This window comes from Mercenaria mercenaria, unplaced genomic scaffold (genome assembly GCF_021730395.1).
Source record: "Mercenaria mercenaria strain notata unplaced genomic scaffold, MADL_Memer_1 contig_5019, whole genome shotgun sequence".
Classification (NCBI taxonomy): Eukaryota; Metazoa; Mollusca; class Bivalvia; order Venerida; family Veneridae; genus Mercenaria; species Mercenaria mercenaria.
The window spans coordinates 36934-56846 of NW_026463298.1; the positions used below are offsets into that span (position 1 = coordinate 36934).

The following is a 19913-nucleotide window of genomic DNA, read 5'->3' on the forward strand; positions in this document are numbered from 1 at the left end:
GAAACTACAGGTCCTTCACACACGTCTTCGTACAAAATGTACTTCTCTAAACTATCATCTCTTCCTGAAAAGCATATCCCCTACACATTTGTGCAACTGTGGTGAAACTGAGACAAATTTTCACTTCTTCGACTGCAGGTTTTATAATGACATTCGTATAATTCTGCTTGGCAGTCTTCAAAATTTTAATATTAACCTGGATACACTATTATTTAGTGACCCAGCACTTACAGATCAAGATAATGCTTTGCTTTTCACTTTAGCACAAGCTTATATATCAAACAGCAGATTTCTCCAATGATTCAAACATACGTAAAGAGGCACTGGTTTTCCCTTCCTTTTTTCTTCATTTCTATCTTTCCCCCTTTCAGTCAAGGATGTAAAGAATTTCTACCATTCGAGTCATTTTCATTTTTATATTCTTTTCAATCATTATAGATATTCCATAATTCGTGAAATCTTAAAGCTCAAGGCAGTACAAACGAAATAAAACAAATATACCAGACATAGGAGAAGACTCTATAAGACATTGTCTTTCGTTCTAATCCTATCTATACAGATGTAATACATGTTTTTATAACTGTATGTACATTTACGTGGAATAAATGTATTAAAACTAAGAAGTACTGCATTTCTTAATGTAAATAACGCGTGGAATATATACTGCAATCCAACATTTTCAATACATTAAATCCCCACCAACGCGGAATGCCTTTTAAAAAAAGATATTTTTTTGTTTTAGATTATTTTGAAGACAAGTTAAGTCAAACAGTATGTAAAATAGACTGGTTATGCACGATTGGGAATATCAATTGATAAAATTCTGAAACATTTCTTATCAAATATATTTCCACGAAAACACCTTCATTATGACAAAATCTTTAATGTAGAGATAAAGGAATTTATGTTCTCTTGAGAAATAAATCTATGTTATTTTTCAGTAGGTACGCAAGAGCTATAATTTCTGCTTCTGTTACTCTAATCCAGTCCATATAATATAACGTGCCTCGATTAATCAATTTCACGCACGAGCAATCCACGGGTGTGGTCAATTTGATCAATTTTATATTTCAAACTGGTTCATTCCTTCACAAATAACTAAGCAGACAAGTCGACACTTCGTGTATAAAAATATGTTCATCACTTGTTTGAAGAGCTGGCCACAGAGAGGAGAATGCAAGAAAAAATGCAGATACATTTTAGAACAAATTGTCTTTTTCCTTTATAGCGTATTTCATTAAATTAAAGATGAGTGCAAGGTTGCAATGGTTGGCCGCTTGGGCTCATGAATATATTGTGGTTTTGGATGTTTTCATGTGTTGTTTGTGTCCAACAGTCATTCGTTGTTTGCGGTATCAGGGGCTGGGTTCTTTTCGAGGGAAAACCCCTTTTTTATTGAAAAGTAGCAGCAATCGTCATTGTTTGTTTGTTGCCGTTTTCTTGAGACGGTGCGTTTTGGATATTGGATGACAGTTTTACATGACTCATGTCAAAGCTTTGACACGTCGCAAAATTCTAATAATTTAGGATGAAAGCTCAAAGTTTACACTGCTTATACAGTCAAACCTGAACGACTATCCTAAGCGAATAAATGAAATATCTTTAAACATTTCAAGACCGATGATCACAACGAATATCAATTTTATTACTGACGTTGTTATTATGTCTCTCAGAGGAGATACTGGTCCAACGCACTCGTACAGGAGAATAAATTTTGTTTGTTCAAAAATGCTTTTTACGCTGTCCGTGTTGATCACGTGAGCTATATAAAATTTATATGATCCACAATGTTGGTATGCCTTTTAAAGGTTTGATACTGCGGTAGTATCTTAAAATTCAAGCCCACTTCCTAGGTTGGCCACTAGATCAGCATCTTAAGTTTGGCGTTCGACTAGCCTTCTCTTATCATTGGTGTTAAGGGCGTGCGCTTCTTAACCGTTAGAGGGGGCCTTAACCTACATGGTCGGCCGTTCAACCAAATTCCTCGAATTGGCTGTATCTTATATTAAACGGGGATAACAACTCTTCGGCCAATTGATCTTTGATCCGTCGAAAGTTGTTTATAAATGTGTACTTGTAAGTCAGCACATATTATATATTATATATTTTATATATTTGTGGATCACTTTGCTACAAACCTCTAACATTTGGGTATGTTGAAACAGACATCACCCCCCTGTTTATGTTCTTGAGTGCCGCTTAGTGCAGTTGATTGCTTGGAGGGTTAACTATTGTGCCCGATCCTCACCTTTACACCCGTGTCTGTTGCATACAGTGTATAATTAAACAAATTAACTGAACGGATTCATTTATATATTTAGCTTTAAAATTGTAATGACTTATTTATCAGTTTGTGGAATAGTATTCTCCAGTATTTTGTGCGTTGGATATCAACATACCTTTTCAGTCTCCTAGGTCCACATAGTAGTGTGGGAGACATATGTTATTTATTCCTCTGTGTGTGTGTGTGTGTGTGTGTGTGTGTGTGTGTGTGTGCGTCTGTCTGTCTGTGTGCGTATGTCCGTCTGTCACAAAGCTTGTCCGCACTCTAAGATGAACATTTCTCATCAGATCTTCACCAAACTTGACGAAAATGTGTTTGACCATAAGATCTCGGTCAAGTTCGATAACTTGCCAAATCGGCCCAGGCACTTCGGAATTAAGGCCCTTGAAACTTGCTTTTTATGATCAAAGCACTGGAAGTCTGATAAGGCAGTCGCGTTATAATCAAAGCACTGAAAGTCTGATAAGACAGTTGTGGGAGACATACGCCTTTCTCAAAAGCATCTCTAGTTTAAGAAATATAATATCGTGGTTATTTTACTAATTGTTCTATCTTTATAATTTTGATGGTATCCTCATGATGATGATGTTAATGACGACGTTTGGCTATTAATCATACCTTTAAACGCAAAAGTAAAATATGGTGATGATGATGGTGGTGGTGGCGGTTAGCATGATGATGATTAGTCTATGCATTTTACTGTACATTGGGTAATAATTACAGCAGTACTATGTTGACCTTCCGAAACTGGAAATGGTTTAAAAATTAATCATGCATTAAGTATTAGATTGCGTCACATTTTGTTTAGTATACAGCAGTACAATCTATAATTTTAAGCAGGTATTGAAAGTAAATTTCTTTTGGGCGATGGGTAAAGAAAGCAGGCATGTGGACAATAGAAATTTATGCTGGTGTTGGGTAAAGTAGTTAAAATATGTTATTTGGTAGCAATACCTGAAGGTAAGTAGTCAGGTAAAGGCTACATGTTATTAAACCGTTGTCTTTGGTCCCTTTTGTTCTACCATCTAAATCGGTTTATGACCACATTATTTATGTTAACGCTTTTTATCAAAAACTATTTTGATGTAGTTGTTGTAGAAGCGGAAGATAAAATTTCGATGTTATTGAAAAGTTGTTTTAGTCCGTTTTGTTCTCCCGTATATGATACAGACTATACATTGATTTATGTCCGTAATATCTATGTTTACGCCTGTAATTAAATTGTTTTTCTGTGGCTTTTGTTAAATAACAATTTCTAAGGCGGTTAAATTGGTCAAACTGATTTAAACGGCATATGTCATACAAACTTTGCTTTCGAATTGCGACTTTGACTGCGTTTTCAGTGCTAGATGGTTCCTGTGCATGCATGTATTATGTAAGAAAATATTCCGTATTATACTGCCAGTGGCTTAGTCGTACATGATGTTGAGAATTCGTTGAGCATCTTGGCCTCGGATTTTTGGCAGCTGGATTTGCTAGCATAATTTGCAATATTGCATTCTCCTTCCATTGTCTAGTACATGTGTGCTTATCATAAATTTAGAGCTTCAGCATCATAGCGTTGCCTATTTTGATTCTATGCAATTTGGCTAGAAATCTATCGTTTCATGCTTCATTTCATGATACTTCTATCTCATACAATATGCCATGACATTTCATTAATTTTCTGTAATGATATTATGATAATAAAAGTCACGGCCTTATCCCATTCAATCAGCAATTGTTATTTATTATCAAAAGTCAGAAGCGATAGGCTACTCTTACTGATATCTGGAACAACTGATACGTATTAGACCTTCCTGCTGATATATGGTTTAAAACCTAGGTCAGTTCTCGTCATGGTTAAAACAACATGTCTCTCAGAGTGCGGGCGAGTCTGTCGCTTCTTATATTCATGTCCTACTGATAAAATAAAGGAATTTATGTTCTCTTGAGAAATAAATCTATGTTATTTTTCAGTAGATACGCAAGAGCTATAATTTCTGCTTCTGTTACTCCAATCCAGTCCATATAATATAACGTGCCTCGATTAATCAATTTCACGCACGAGCATTTCATGGGTGTGGTCAATTTGATCAATCTTATATTTCAAACCGGTTCATTCCTTCACAAATAACTAAGCAGCCAAGTCGTGTATAAAAATACCCACCCTCCTCACCCCAACAATTTTTGAAAAAAATTCTGCTGCCGTGTTATATATTTTTCAGCGCCAGTACACCAGGTCATGCCACATACTGCCACGCCGGTATACAGTGCCTTTTATGGATAAAGACAATTTTTCCTTCCAAGAAGTCAAAAGTTCGCCACCAAATGTATGAAGGCTTCATTATGGATTGTTTTAGATATTGCTCGTGCATGTGAAAGTGTTTCATCTACGAAATTCAGCGGTGTTTTTTTTTTCAGTTTATTTAAGTATTTATCTGAATATTTAATTTGTCTAAATGTTACGACCTGTATCATGTCCAATTTTCATTTAATACCAGAAAAACGAATGTTATAGATCAAGGAAGTCGGGGGTGGAGACACCTTTCTGTTTGCAGCATTTGGATATCACTACCTCCCCCCTCCCCCTCCAAATTAAAATAAATGACTAAAAGATGAGGGTAAAAAAATATATAAATAGGAGTTAGGGATTAGGCAGCCGGCTCGCAGTTTCCCGACTTCCCTCTAAAATAGTCCTGTTAACAGTATGAAATATATTCAGCGAAAATTTTAAGGTTGTGTAACAAAAGAAACTGTTTGTTTTTATTCAGTAAAGAAAATATTTTATTTTGTAGAATATGATAATTATGTTGTATCAAGTAAACACGCGGGCAGCAACGGACTTGTTTATTTTTCTGCAAAATATCATCTTCTTAAGAGCAAAAAATATCATTTTAAAGACTTAAGTTTTAATTGTTAGTCGTGACTTTTGTTTCCATCGTGGCTGATATATTGCTGCATAATCATGGCAAAAATATGGTATCTATTTGGCAGTTTTATTCTAATTATATATTCTCTTGCACTTGCACTGGATTCATATTTTTGTTTCCTTTAAATCCATTATCATGATGTTGAGAATTCGTTGAGCATCTTGGCCTCGGATTTTTGGCAGCTGGATTTGCTAGCACAATTTGCAATTTTGCATTCTCCTTCCATTGTCTAGTACATGTGTGCCTATCATATATTTAGAGCTTCAGCATCTAAGCGTTGCCTATCTTGATTCTATGCAATTTGGCTAAAAATCTATCGTTTCATGCTTCATTTCATGATACTTCTATCTCATACAATATGCCATGATATTTTATTAATTTTCTGTAATGATATTATAATAATAAAAGTCACGGCCTTATCCCATTCAATCAGCATTTGTTATTTATTATCAATAGTCAGAAGCGACAGGCTGCTTTTACTGATATATGGTTAAAATCTAGGTCAGTTCTCGTCATGGTTAAAACAACTTGTCTCTCAGAGTGCGGGCGAGTCTGTCGCTTCTTATATTCATGTCCTACTGATAAAATAACGTATCTTTTTCCGTGTTATAACTTCTGCAGAATCCCCAGGTGTTGGTTGGTGCTCGAGTCTAGCATAAAACTTGTAAAAAGCTTAAAATGAATATAATGTCCATCAACGTCATTGTTTGTTCGTGAAATGCGGGGAAATTTGACGTTGACGTTATTTCCTCTTGAATTATCCGTTATGGGCGCCTGAGCGCGAGAATTTCTGACACACGTTTACAGCAGTTTTATGTTAGAATTAACATTTTCTTAAGAATAACGTCACCTGTTTTATATTAGATCTATATAACTTTTCGCATGACTCAATATTGTTAATTATGTAACTAAAATGATCAGGCATCAGTCGATCATTAATCAGATTACCCCTTATTTGCATAATTGATAACATTTTAAAGTGTCCTACTTTTGTCTCAAACGATATGTCTATTTTGTATTAAGAGCAAACTTTAGAGTCCGTGTATTCCGAGAACTGTATTTTCAAAATAGAACAGCTGCTTAGTAGAAATGGAACTAAAGATAAAATTATTAAAACTTTTATAAAACCGCAAAAAATTCATTCAAAATTTCAAAACACTATCACAATGCTGGAAAATACTAGTAAGAAATGATTAAGGTATAGGTCCATGCTTTGGAGAAAAAAGTTCGAACGTCATCAAATCATAGAAAGAAAGCATTGTTTTACATGAAAATTTAACAGCGTATAAAACATTTATATTATTCTACAAAACCATTGTCAATTTGCTGATATATGTATTGAATTCCGGAAAGAGACTGCATGAAGGGGCCACACTTCTGGACAGTTCAGCGGCTTAAAAAACTCACCATTTTTAAAAAGCTGTTACAGGTCCTCGTTTTGATGCATTTGCAACATCGTGCGAGTGTTTAAACTTTACATAACTAGGTAAAATGTCGTTTTTGACAATTGTTTACATTTTTTCTTTACAAATGTAATTCTTATTTAAGGCCATACCAAATTGATTAATAGTTCTTCGGAAAATTTTTAAAAAAAATAGGAGCGAGCGAGCGAAATTTTTATTTTATTTTTTTTTTTCTCAATTTTGATTTTTTCAGAGGCGGGTAGATTTTACATGGAACGAGCGGGCTTTTTTTATTTTTTTTCCCCAGCTTGAATCCTTGAGGAGGCGGTTATGATTATATATAAAGTTAACATTTCTTTAGAAATAACACAGAAATCAAACATTTACAGTGTGGGTAACACAGTATATAGCTTTTCTATATGTTTTAAAGACTACATGAATGATTTTGCAAATAAATTCTTGCCAAAACTCACTGAATCACTTTATTTTTTTTTATTTTGTAATTTTAATTACTAAGGAATGAGTGTCTTATTTTTAACTTTGATTTTTCTACATTAATCTGAAGACGTGCCTATTTAATGGCACAGGATGAGGAATATTAAAGACAAAACAGGCACATGATTGTGTGGAATAACATTTCTTCTGAAACACAGTTAGATGGCTTTGACTCATGAACAAATTTGTGCCCCTAGTGGAAATCCAACCCATAGAGGTGAGGGGAAGTAATAAACCACTTGACCAGTGCGACCAAACGGAGTTTGGCATACAGATGCTTCGACATTGCTCGAATCCCTTTGGAATAATTTCTTAACAGATCATGATCAGGCTAGCTTAAGCTTTTGTGGTAGAGATTCATTTCAGGCAAAAATAATAACAGGCGGACAAAGAATGATCCCAATATGGCCACCCTTAAAAGTGTTGTTTGTTGTGCTTTGACTGAACTATAAATTTAGAGTTGGGGAAGTCTGTTTTTTTCAGTTTCTTTCGTTCAATCAATTTACAGCCAATTTTAAATATATCCTGGCGTCATGTGTACAAACAGGCAAAACTGGGGTTACAAAAGGACAGATTTTGTTAGAAATTATTTTCATATCAACACTACTTATTTGAAAAGCTAAACAATTTTTAACTTGACTAAATGTGTTTTGATAGAATATCTGACTGCTGTACTAAAGAAGTTACGTTCAAAAAGATTTGGGCCGAGACAATGTGATAGGTCAGGATCTGTGAACAAATATTTTTTTAAGATAGTAGTTGGCCTCAGCTTTGGGCTTTAGATCTAACATGCTGAATTAAACAACTGATAACAAATGGTTTGAAAACTTTATATCTGAACAATATTTCCAAACATTTTAACTGCATCCCCGTGCAGGTCTTACAAGTCGGGCTTCGTTCTTTTCACTGTATTGAACAAAAGTAGAAAGTGCCTATTTCATTACCTACCGGCACATCGAAGGCAATGTGTGGCACTAGCACAGACACTCCAGATTTAAAACAAATGATGAACAACACCATAATTCCTGACTTTTTGAATTTGGATCATCAGCTACATGTATTACGGACGCATGAAATCCGATCATAATCACTTTGACGCATCAAAACAGCGATAAAACCTGTTTTGCCGTTATTATTCCGGACCGCGTAATCGAAAAAAAAAAATTTTTTTTCGGAGATTTTTATGTACGTGCGGGCGCGTAATTTTTATTTTTTTTTCTCGGGAATGAAATTATTCATGCGGTAGTTCCGACGAACGACATATCAATTTGGTATGGCCTAAAGGGGGACAACTCATTAAGAATAGTTTAAGTATCCAACTCTGTGGGACAGAACAGTAAAACATGTATTGGACTGATAAGTTGTTTGTCATGATGCTGTTCATTTACTAAAAAAATCTGTTGTTTTGTGATATACTGCTAAACCTTAAATGAACGATCGTTAAATATAAATTTTACTCGAAAACGTTCCCTGAAGACACGGCCTCCGTGGCTAAGTAGTTAAGGTCGCAGACTTTGAATCCCTTGTCCCTCACAGCATTTAAATAAAACCTCGCTTGAGTTGTCGAAGTTTTCATTTAAATGATCCAGCTGGCTTACGGAAGGTCTATGGTTCTACCCATATATCCGTCCTTGCCTGAGCCAACGTCTGGAGGGACACGTGAAAAGATGTATTTAGAGTATTTTATTATACATTTTGACAATACATGCTACAGCTCATCTGTATTGAAACTTGTTTCATGAAATGGTTTTCTGTGTGATATAAACAATGGGTCATATCATGTGAAAAAAAATCTCAAATAAAGTATCACTATTCAGATGTTTTTCCGTTATTCAGGTGGAACTAATAGTTCTTGAACAAACTGCGACTATCTATATATGTTTCAAGTTATGGAAGGCCGTACACGCCATAATGTTATTATAATGGCAGTCCATGGGGAAATTATTTGTGGCCTCTAAGCAGTTGTAACAAATTTATGCATTCTAGAGCCGTAGTTTCTTCAACTACAATTGAAGAGGAAGCTGGCACAATTATGTTAATTTACCATGCTCTATATTAGTTTTTAGATATTTGTCAAGTATAAACTTTATTTTCTTTTGTACCTGGTATCGCTTGAAATGTGCCATATATTAATATCTGGCACATCCAGACGACAAAGACACTAATGCTCAAATACGTTTAATTTCGGTGGAATTTTGGCACTACATTTAGTTTAGTAGCATATGCAATAAAAACCTGTTATTTAGTACGTTTATCGATATGCTTAGTGTGTCTACATGAAAGAACGACCAAGCAATCATGAATATTCCAAAATTGCACGATATTGTCAGAATGTATGCATGATTGTGTGTGTACGTGCGTGTACATAAGATATGTAAATATAGGCGGATTAAACCGAAAGGAGTCTCTAACAAATATTATCTAAGATGTATTTACTATGTAACGATAAGATAGAACAGCACGCACCAGGAAAGTTAAATGTATTTCGCTTCTTTGACATGAAAGCTTAACGCGTTTCGCTTCTTTGACATGAAAAAACATTAAAACATAACAAGAAATGTCACAACAATTAGAAAGAATTTGTTATACATAACAAAGGAAAAGGCTGATTCAAAACTCGCATATTTATAAAATACACTCGCCGAATATGCAGAAAGAACCGTAGGCATTAACTTCATGAATAAGTTCTACTGTTATTTCTGTACTGCTTGTTTGGATTAATGTCACACCGTTACAAAGTTATATCTTGGGCTTTGTTTCAGTCTAAATGACGGTTCCAGTTGCTCCACCAGGTATTATTGTAGGCAGCAGCGGGTCTCTTACAAGCTAGCTGGATGGCTTCCTCACGCGACTATCCAATCAGGGCTTAAACACATTGAGCTGTGGATCGAGTGATTCAAAGTAAGCTATCTAAACTGCGCGGAAAAGACGTTTCGTTAGGTTTGTTCGCCTTCATTAACATAATGACATACTGGCAGTGCTGACGTTAACACAGGCACAAATCAACATGTTTAACGCAGTTAGCTTAAATATGCCATGGAGGAAAAATAATTAAGTTTTGAACAAGATTGCTGACTTCAATGAGGTAAAAAAAACAACAATATACTGTCTCTTGATAACATTACTTAAGGCAGGGTATCCATAATTACAATCAGCTAAGTACGCATGCGCAATATGGATTTCGGCATTCTCCGATATTCTACACAAATTAATGTTTGCGTTCAATTAAATTCAATTCCAAAGAATGTTCAATTGCCTAACGAGAATACGTTAAGACGGTAAGTTGAACTTATTCAAACTCTAACCTTGGAGGACTGTACATAATTCGAGATGTTTACATACAGTGTAAAAACACGAATAGATTTTTACGTGTGTATACAGTTGGAACTACATGATGAAAAATAAAAATATACTGATATAGCGTTCATGATTCTATACTTTTGTCTGATGGTCTTTCCTGAACGCTTTGTTTCCACTTTTCTTATTGTATAACACGTATCATATGCTTCTTTTTATGCTTGAAAGACAGCAGACTGATGCGGTTTTTATTTTATGTGATAGTATTTAATTTGTATGTCGCTTTGATCAAAACTATTTTTGCGAAAATGTTCCAACCCTTGTACCACATTTTCATCTAAATAACATTACGGAGAAATTTATGAGTTACCTCTTGTTTATATCGAATACAGTAACTTCTTAGAAGACATGATCTTGGAATTGCTTGTTTGAACCGGCAAAGGCATGAGGAATATCAAGCTTCATAATTGCCATATGAAATAAAATTGTGTAAATGTAATTACAACAACAACCGAATAAGGTATTATTGATAAGATAGCCTGTCTGTAAATTTGTTAGAGCTGTTTTGTAAAACGAGGCAAAACAGTTCAGTTCAAACCTTTGATTAAAACAGAGCATTTTCCGAACTTAAGTTAAATTCCTTTCTTTAGATCTTTACCGTTGACAATTTGTTTAGCGCTTAGTTTGTAAAATTGTCTTTATTTCATCCAATTTATCTTCGATTTTAAGATACCGATTTGCAAAAATGTCGTGCGTTGTTTCAAGCCCAATCAACCTATTGTCTATCTTTTCCACATTATCTCCAATTCTATTAACTGTCTCGGACACTTCTATGATTCCAACATTGAATTCACCGACATGAGCTTTTTCAATGTTTGCCAGTCTCAATTGACGTATATATGTTTTAAGGCTATCCGTATATTTCCGCCGCAAAGCCTTGTCGTCTGCAGAATATTTTATGACGCGCCATAAGTTAATACAAGCTTTTATAACGTTCGCGGCCGCAGCCTTTCGTCGGTTTTCAATTTGAATTCTTGTAACCATGTTAAACACGTAGCGTTCCGACCTCGTCTGTTCAAGATTTCGCGCCAAAACTGCAACCAGAAGAGCCGTTGTTCCGACTCCCATAACACCTGTGCAAATCGATATGTAGCGACCACAGTAGCTCTGTGGAATCTTGTCACCATACCCTACTGTGAGAAATGTGGTCGCGATCAGCCACATTACCTCCATATAAGTAGTAGGTCCGTCTGGACCCAGATAATAGTTCTCACATGTCCTCATCGCCCAGCTGTTCACAACTAGTGTCGTTAACATAACTGCAACGAGTAATCGGTTTGGATAATTAGTCATCGCTGCCTTGAAAACAAATACCGTATTTATCTTTATTTTGCTTAAAGCGCCAATACTTGTCGTTGATGTGTCTGTTAGCAGGCGGCTATGAACAACAGCGAACTTTGCAATTAGATAGAGTCTAGCCATCATCAAAATTGACAGCACAGCGTCTATGCTGACCTTTTTAGATTCCCCTTCCGGTGATGTATAAGTTAGTTTTAGGTCTCCCGGAAATGGATGTATTGAGCAGACCAACAGTTCTGCACTTAAATAAAACCAAGTGGAGTCAACAATTACTGACTGCCAGTCTTTAACTCCTGCGTCAAGAGCTTTAATTTGTTGTTCCACATAATAATTTACGCAAATCCCTATTAACAACAGAACTGTTGATGCGCTGATCCCTATCTTGATTACAAAAGCAATCACATCCGTACTTTTAGTTCGGTGAAATAGAACTAACTCTGTTTCTATCATCATTAATATAATTCCGAACAAAGCCAAAGCACACACAATATCCACTACATATCTGCACAGAACCATGAGCTCGTGTCTTTTTTCTAAACGCTTACCAAGCGTTCGTCCATTGCTGTTGCCATTGCCACGGCCGTTAGGTGGCGTCTTTGTACCGGAAATACCACCATACGATTTCATTGGTATTTCTAGCGTCGTTTCTTCGTCTTTAAATAAAGGAGCTGTAATACTGTCCGAACTATCTTCTCTATGGAGACTGAAACAATAAAGAAATCTGAACGTATCTCTTAAAATCATTAGAATAACAATAATCTTCAGTGGCGCTTAACGATCTAAAGAGATAGCCATCCTGATGTCGTATGTAATCAAGGTAAAGTTAAAAGCATTTCAATGGATAAGTAATTAAGCAAACATGTCATATTTGTGTTGCATTCAGTTGTTTGTTCGATTTTCAAGCACAGCTGTTCCACTGTTTATGTTCAGTATTTTAACCGCGCCTGACAATGTAATGAAAGGTTGTCACGACTATTGAAGGAAACCAGTTTTGTGCTGAAAATTGGGACAAAATGGACAGTGCACAATGTCTTTCTTTACAATATTTTTACTGTACTTCTTTGGTAAATGTAGAAGATAAGAAAAAGAGTTACTGTAGCAAATTCTGGTAAACGTGGTATATGTCCATTTTATCTAAGCGTTTCCGTAAAATGTGAGAATGATTAAGAGGCCGGATTACATTCTTTACAACAGTCTTAGTTGTGTATGTATCAATTGATACTAAATGCGCCCATTTTCACTATAAGGGAAATGTGAGTCTAGAAATTCCCACATTCGTCAATAGTTGATTTCAACTTAGAATAATGACAATAAATGAGAAATACAATGAACAACCACATAAATAGGTGCCTTTGTAGTTAGAAATATTCGAAAGGTGATAATCAAAATATTTTTAGAGGATGCAATATTTTGAGATTATTCTATAAACAAACATTATAAAAAGAATGATTGAACTATTAATACACACATGCTGTATATCAATTAACACGTTGAAGTGTGTAAAACAATATGGTCCCAGTACATGTTATACAAATGTATGTAAAAATGTGTAGATGTATAGACAAAATAGACATATAAAATGGTATCGTGGCCAAGTGGTTAAGATAGCTAACTTCAAATCACGTTCCCTTCACTGATGTTTGTTCGAATTCTTCATGTGAGAAAGCCATCCAGCTGGCTCATGGAAGGTCGCAGGTTCTACCAAGCTGCATGTGATACAATAATGCTCGGAGTGCACCTGGGGTCTTCCTCCACCATGAAAAGTTGGAAATTTGGTGTATCAGGGTGACGTTAAACCCAACAAAACAAAACAAACAAATAAAATGGTATAAAATATCAAAGATTATCATGTTGTCCAAGCAATGGCTTATTGCAATGCTCAACCCGTCACTGATTACATTATTCGATGACATGATAGGGTGCAGGATAAACTCACATGCTATGATATGTGGTTTAAAGTTAACACTTTGTGTCTTAACTATATGCAACACTTTGTGTCTAAGCTATATGCAACACTTTGTGTCTGACTTTGTGTCTGACTTTGTGTCTGAGCTATATGCAACACTTTGTGTCTGACTTTGTGTCTGAGCTATATGCAACACTTTGTGTCTGAGCTAGATGCAACACTTTGTGTTTGAGCAATATGCAAGACTTTGTGTCTGAGCTATATGCAACACTTTGTGTCTGAGCTAGATGCAACACTTTGTGTCTGATTTATATGCAAGCAACACTTTGTGTCTAAGCTATATGCAACTAAAGTGACAAATGTTTTAACGCGATAAGGTGTGTCAACAGGAAGTCAGGCCCGGCCGTATTTATTAATTTTAAAGATCCCAGACAATGAAAATTCGACTGGAGTTTAAGTAACATTTTGCATTCGTCCAGTGAGCTTTGTACGTTTGTCCTAAATCTGGTATAATTATGATAATAATATGTCACTAGTGACAAATTACACATTGTCAAAAATGTTTGTTCGTGTAATAAGATCAGTAATTCCCTCGAAATGTTTTCCGTGGTTTAGATATCAAAAATAAATAGATCCTAATTTTTCATGCGCAAATTCGTGTAGAACGACTGCTTAAATCACACCTTTATACGCCAGGGAATGAGAGGGTTTTCACACCCAATCACGGTGGCAAGCGAAAGCAGGGATTTATTGGGCGGACAATAGCAAATATGCGCCATTTCAGGGTAGCGGGCCATAAGTGACTGGCATTTCACTAGAAACTATTCAACCCCCTATATTCTTTTCATTTTATTTTGTTAGTTTATGATAGATCGTTCATGAAAAATAGGTGTAGATAAAAGTGATGTTTTATAAAGATACGTGAAGACGACCTAAAGTGGTCGTTTTTTTATATGAAACAAAGAAGGATTTGAATTACTAACCTTCATCCTAGACAAACCATATAATAGTAACCCAAATACCAATGCCTGTACCTGACCTGACATCTGATTATGCTATGCATTTGTGTAAACTTTTATAGGAAGGCTTTGATTCAGTTAAACATTACCTTTGAGACACAAAGAGTTCTTATTGTCTGAGACATTAACCTTAAAGAAAGACATACGTTTCTCATCATTCTAAACAGTTGTGTAGTTTCATTTCAATACATTGTATCATTAGAAAAAAAACAACGATCTAACCAACAAACAGACGAACAAGTTCGTTGCTACATGCTTACCTTTGTGGTATTTAAATTAGCTCTAGCATGAAGAAACTAAGAATACTCAAGTCTATATCTTGTGCCTATAAACCTTACATGAATTCATAAAGCCGTATGTGAAGATTCCGCTAAAACGAGATATGATTCGATATAACGTATTAATAATTCATTACAACGATAACGAGTCCAGATTTCTATACAAATATATAACGAAGTAAGATTACAATATTTTTGAAATTACACATCGTTTTTACTATATTAGATTTCGATTTAACGAAATCATGTATTAAGTGTATTGAGCATTTCAATTAAGAGGCTCTGTAGATTTTTGTTGGTTTTACTAATATTTTTAATAAACCCCAGGAGAAGTATTTTATCTGAAGAGGATTTTCAATTTGACGTGGGAGGGTCTTTTTGACTGTTTATCTAGCTGTTGTAAAGATCCATAGTCTGACATCTATCATGCCTCCATGAGTATTAACGGAAACAAATCACAAGTTTCGTAGCTAGCTACTGTAAAAATGTAAATTTAATGTTTACACCTGTAACCGAATGGTTTCTAGAAAATCATCCAAGAGTCGCTAATTCGATTCAAGCAGTTATCAGAAGTGCTAACTTGCTTAATATCCATCTAAACTAACTAAACAACATCCAGTTCTATGAACATAAATGCTTTCGTATTACAATAAGAAAGAAATTCTTGAAGTACTCGGACAACATCTATACAGTGTTTTCTCGATGTTTATATATACAAATTGATAATGGAAAGCTGTTCTTACAGCTAGAAGGAATGCATGTAAATATCATTGATCAGATATATTAAGAAACATCCACTGAACACATTATACTATATAGAGTTCTCTCTCAATACAGTGTACATACCTAAATCTTCTGAGTGTATCTGTAACTCTGTAAAACCCTCCGTAATAACTCATGTCTTGTTTGACTATTGACTCCGTTAAGAAGATAACATATACATCTGAATTATTTGTTTTTAAAGCAATTACGAATCAACACTTTTGCTAAAATAGAAATTAAGCGCCATAACTTTGGGCTTTCTTTACAAAAAACTCTAGCAAAACACTGGCAAAACATCTACGTGCATGTTAAACAATTCAATAGCCTGGTTTTCTTACAGCAGATGTCGCCACACTTGATTGTAATCTCTTGTTAATTCTACAGGTTATCAATAACTTATCTCTTAAACTATGGATCAAATGCGCCACGTTTTTTTCCAATCATGTGACAAGCCTGGCTGTCATTTAAATGTGCTGATAAAAGATGTTTTTAAAAATAACAACTATATCACGTGGTAAAACATGTGATGGTAAAATGGCAACACGCTTGGCAATACCTACATAAATTAACATTTATGCCACAATCTTTAATGATCTGTTTATATTTTTTCTGTACGCGATTCTTTGAATTCTTTTACTGTATTGTAATATTTATAAATACATACATTGTAGTAGATTAAGTATTACAGTATCATTTAGTGTTTTTTCTCCTACTGCAGGCAACATATAAATATGTAATCTTTGTATAACAGAATTCAAAACTAAAATACAACTTGGTTGAAACTGAGGAAACATTGTGTAAGAGTTTGAATCAAATTAAAAGAAAAGTAGACCAGTAGTTAAAACGTATGCCCTTGCCCATTAATTTTGCAATGTATTCATGTCCATTCCGAAACAATTACTTCATCCTTTTTTCAGGTCTGTGTCACACCGGTGTCATGGATGTTCACCAGTCAAGGCAATTTATCATACTAGGGTCAAGTTATGTACTCTGAAATAAGTATTATTCCGGTGTTACATATAACGTTACTTGTCTTTACTCTATAGTAGTCATCTAGCCATTTTCGCTCTAAATAAAACCTTGGTATTTGTTGCTTTGTTTATTTTTGTTTGCTACTTAACTCATTAGCCGCTTCTCTTACACAGGGAGAATTTAAGTTAATTAAAATGAAAGTTATACAACTATGTAACATGCAAATGAACATAAAATTTAAGTGTGTGTGTGTGTGTGTGTGTGTGTGTGTGTGTGTGTTCGGGTTTAACGTCTTTTTCAACAATTTTTCAGTCATATAAACGACGGTGTCTACTTGTAGCAGTGAGCACAATGCCCAACTTTATAGTGCTGCCTCACTGGAATATCACGCCGTAGACACGTGGCATGATACCCCACCCAGTCACATTATACTGACACCGGGCTGACCAGTCCTAGCACTATCCCCTTAACGCTGAGCGCCAAGCGAGGAAGCTGCTAGTACCATTTTTTACGTCTTTGGTATGACGCGGCCGGGGATCGAACCCATAAAATATTTTTATTATTAATGCGGAATTCCGCGTTAAGTTGAGCCGTAATGGTTACAATGTTTAATAACTGACTTAATTACATTATTATCTTTGTTGTTGGGTTTTCCATCACCCTGGCACAACCTAGATCAAAGGACGACATTCTGGCTTTCAATAGAGGAGAAATACCATAAGTGTCCCACCCCTCCCCGGCATTTTATTTTACAGACACGAATGGTTACTCGACTAGAAAACCACTGACATTTCCACAAGCCCTTCCATGTACGCCAAATAACCACAGTGGTTTGGGGAAACTGACTCGAAGTCAGCCACACCGACCACTAGGACACTAAGGCCTCCTCCTCCTCCTCTAATTTATGCTTGACCGCTAGAATATTTTGATGTATATAGAAAATAAAAACATTTACCCTTTTAAAACCTAATAGAAATATATAATTACATTTTGTAGACTGCTCATTACTTGAAACAAGAGTATGTGTCTGTACTTAGTCATACTGATCTTTCCCTTTCACAGCAATCTTTACCTGATATCCGTCTTTATCTCCATTGTCTTCCAACAACTGTCACACTATCCGACTTTGTTAATGTAATGGTTAATCAAGCTATGCCTTAACAATAAGTGACGAGCCTGAATGGGGTGATTAATGTTGTATTGATACCGCTGTAACAGCTTTTATGGTGGTACAAACATGTAAAGCCGTGCTTACTTGCATATCCACGTTATTTTTATTGTGTGTTGATAACTGTTTGTCAATGGTTTACTTTTCACGTTGTAAATTTTGTTATTGTTCATTAATATGTAGCTGTTACTTGAATATTTCGTATATTTCCGTAAATTAATCTTCGGTGTTCGAATCTAGATAGCAATGAAACTATTACAAGATATCAATTAACATGATCATGTCGCATGTGCAGATACAGCTATGCGGATTAATCGTTCAGCTGTATCTGACAAAATCTTTTTTATCTGTAAATATAACAGGCGGGACACTTACCATCATGATTAAAAATGTCTTTCATTTATTTAAAGATATATGCGGTACTATTAAACATACTTCTACGGGTATTTCAGTAAACGGATCTAAGAAAAGTAAGTCGACCAAAATATTTAAAACATCTTTGATCTAAAGACAAATTACTGTTCAACAGTGTTTCTAAATATTTTCAGGTAAATTCAAAATTGAAAAAGTGTTCGTTCATTTAACGGATAGCAAAGCGCGCCAGTACATTACATATACAATTAAGAATTTAATTAAATTTAACTTTTAATTAATCGAAGAAGTTTCAAAGAACGTTGCTCTCTTCTTATAGAAAACACAACATAGGTTCAAATTATTTAAGAAACTACATTTTCATCCTATTTCAGAATAATTATACAGGTAATTTCAAAAACTTGAATTTGGTTGAAGATTTTATATTTCTGGATTAATTTCAAGATTCTCAATTTCTTGAAACAAAATAGTTCAAGGAAAATGTTGTATTTTCTCGTTTTACAACATTTAGCTTTCATCTCCATAGTTCAATGTAAGATACTTATTACATCATGTAGGAAGAGGTCTGGGTTCGAACACAGTAGGGAGAATCTTGCCGTAAAAAATATGTAGACTGGACAAAAACATACTTGCTTCAGCAAAAAAGTTACTGAAAGGAAATGTGAAATCTATAGTCTAATCCAGATGTAACTAAAGATTGTCACTGAAATATATTAACTGAAACAAAACAAATTGAAAAATTCAATATATCTTTTTGACTGCAACCATGATGGGTGATGTGTAGCTGGAATTAAGAATTTGTTCCACAAGTTTTTACACATTTTCACTTATCTACTGTTCAGAATCAACTCGGTTTGTTTTTAGAATCTTAGGAAAATGAAAATGAATCGGGTCGTATTAGAATTAGCAATGGACTCCCATTAACTTACCCCCACTCCTAACACAAGGTAGAGACATCGAATATCAATGGAGCATATGTTGCTGCTTCTGTCAAACCTGTGCTATATGTCACCTAAAGGTCCTGCTTACAAAGGTCATTATTTTTTCTCCCCGTTTAACTTAACCAAAAATAGTTACTTTACCTGTCTTGAAAGACCTTCTGTTCAAGTAGACCAGCATTTTTATTTCACAAGGGAGTTCTTTAGAGACGGTGTTGACAGTATATAAATATTCTAGCACCCACCGATAAATTCAACGGGCCGCTCAATAGCTTTTACACACAGCTGACCTTGGTCTTATTTGTATATTGTCGGAATGTTCCCTTTGTAACAATACTTTTTATTAGCTCATTCACACTGAAACTAGACCGGAAGTATTACCACGAAGCAACGAAAAGTCTTGTTACAAAACAAGAGGGCCAAGATGGCCCTAGGTCGCTCACCAGATAAACACACCATAACAGTGTAAACATGTTTGACATAGTGATTTGATGGAAACAAATATTCTGACCAATTTTCATTAAGATTGGATCAAAAATGTGGTCTCTTAAGTGTAAACAAGCAGTTTCTTCAATTTGACCTAGTGACCTAGTTTTTGAGCTAAGATGACCTATATTCGAATCTGACCTAGATTTGATCAAGGCAATCATTCTGACTAAATTTCATCAACCTCGATTAAAAAATACAGCCTCTATCGCATACAAAACGTTTTTATTTGATTTGACCTAGTGACCTAGTTTTCGACCCC

At 35.1% G+C, this 19913-nt stretch overlaps 1 protein-coding gene across 3 annotated transcripts; it reads right to left on the bottom strand.

Moving 5' to 3' along the window:
• Positions 1–8844: 8844 nt before the first annotated feature.
• Positions 8845–17827, bottom strand: LOC128554406 (small conductance calcium-activated potassium channel protein 2-like). 3 transcript variants are annotated; one of them, XM_053535690.1, is made up of 2 exons: positions 17675–17827; positions 8845–12453 (listed from the first exon to the last, which is right to left on the bottom strand). In XM_053535690.1, exon 2 carries the CDS (start codon positions 12375–12377, stop codon positions 11064–11066), a length of 1314 nt encoding a protein of 437 aa, XP_053391665.1. In that variant the 5' UTR covers positions 12378–12453; positions 17675–17827; the 3' UTR covers positions 8845–11063. The 3 variants fall into 3 exon arrangements, with proteins under 3 accessions (XP_053391665.1, XP_053391663.1, XP_053391664.1); XM_053535688.1 differs by lacking the exon at positions 17675–17827 and adding an exon at positions 15800–16019; XM_053535689.1 differs by lacking the exon at positions 17675–17827 and adding an exon at positions 15460–15630.
• Between the last annotated feature and the right edge of the window lie 2086 nt (positions 17828–19913).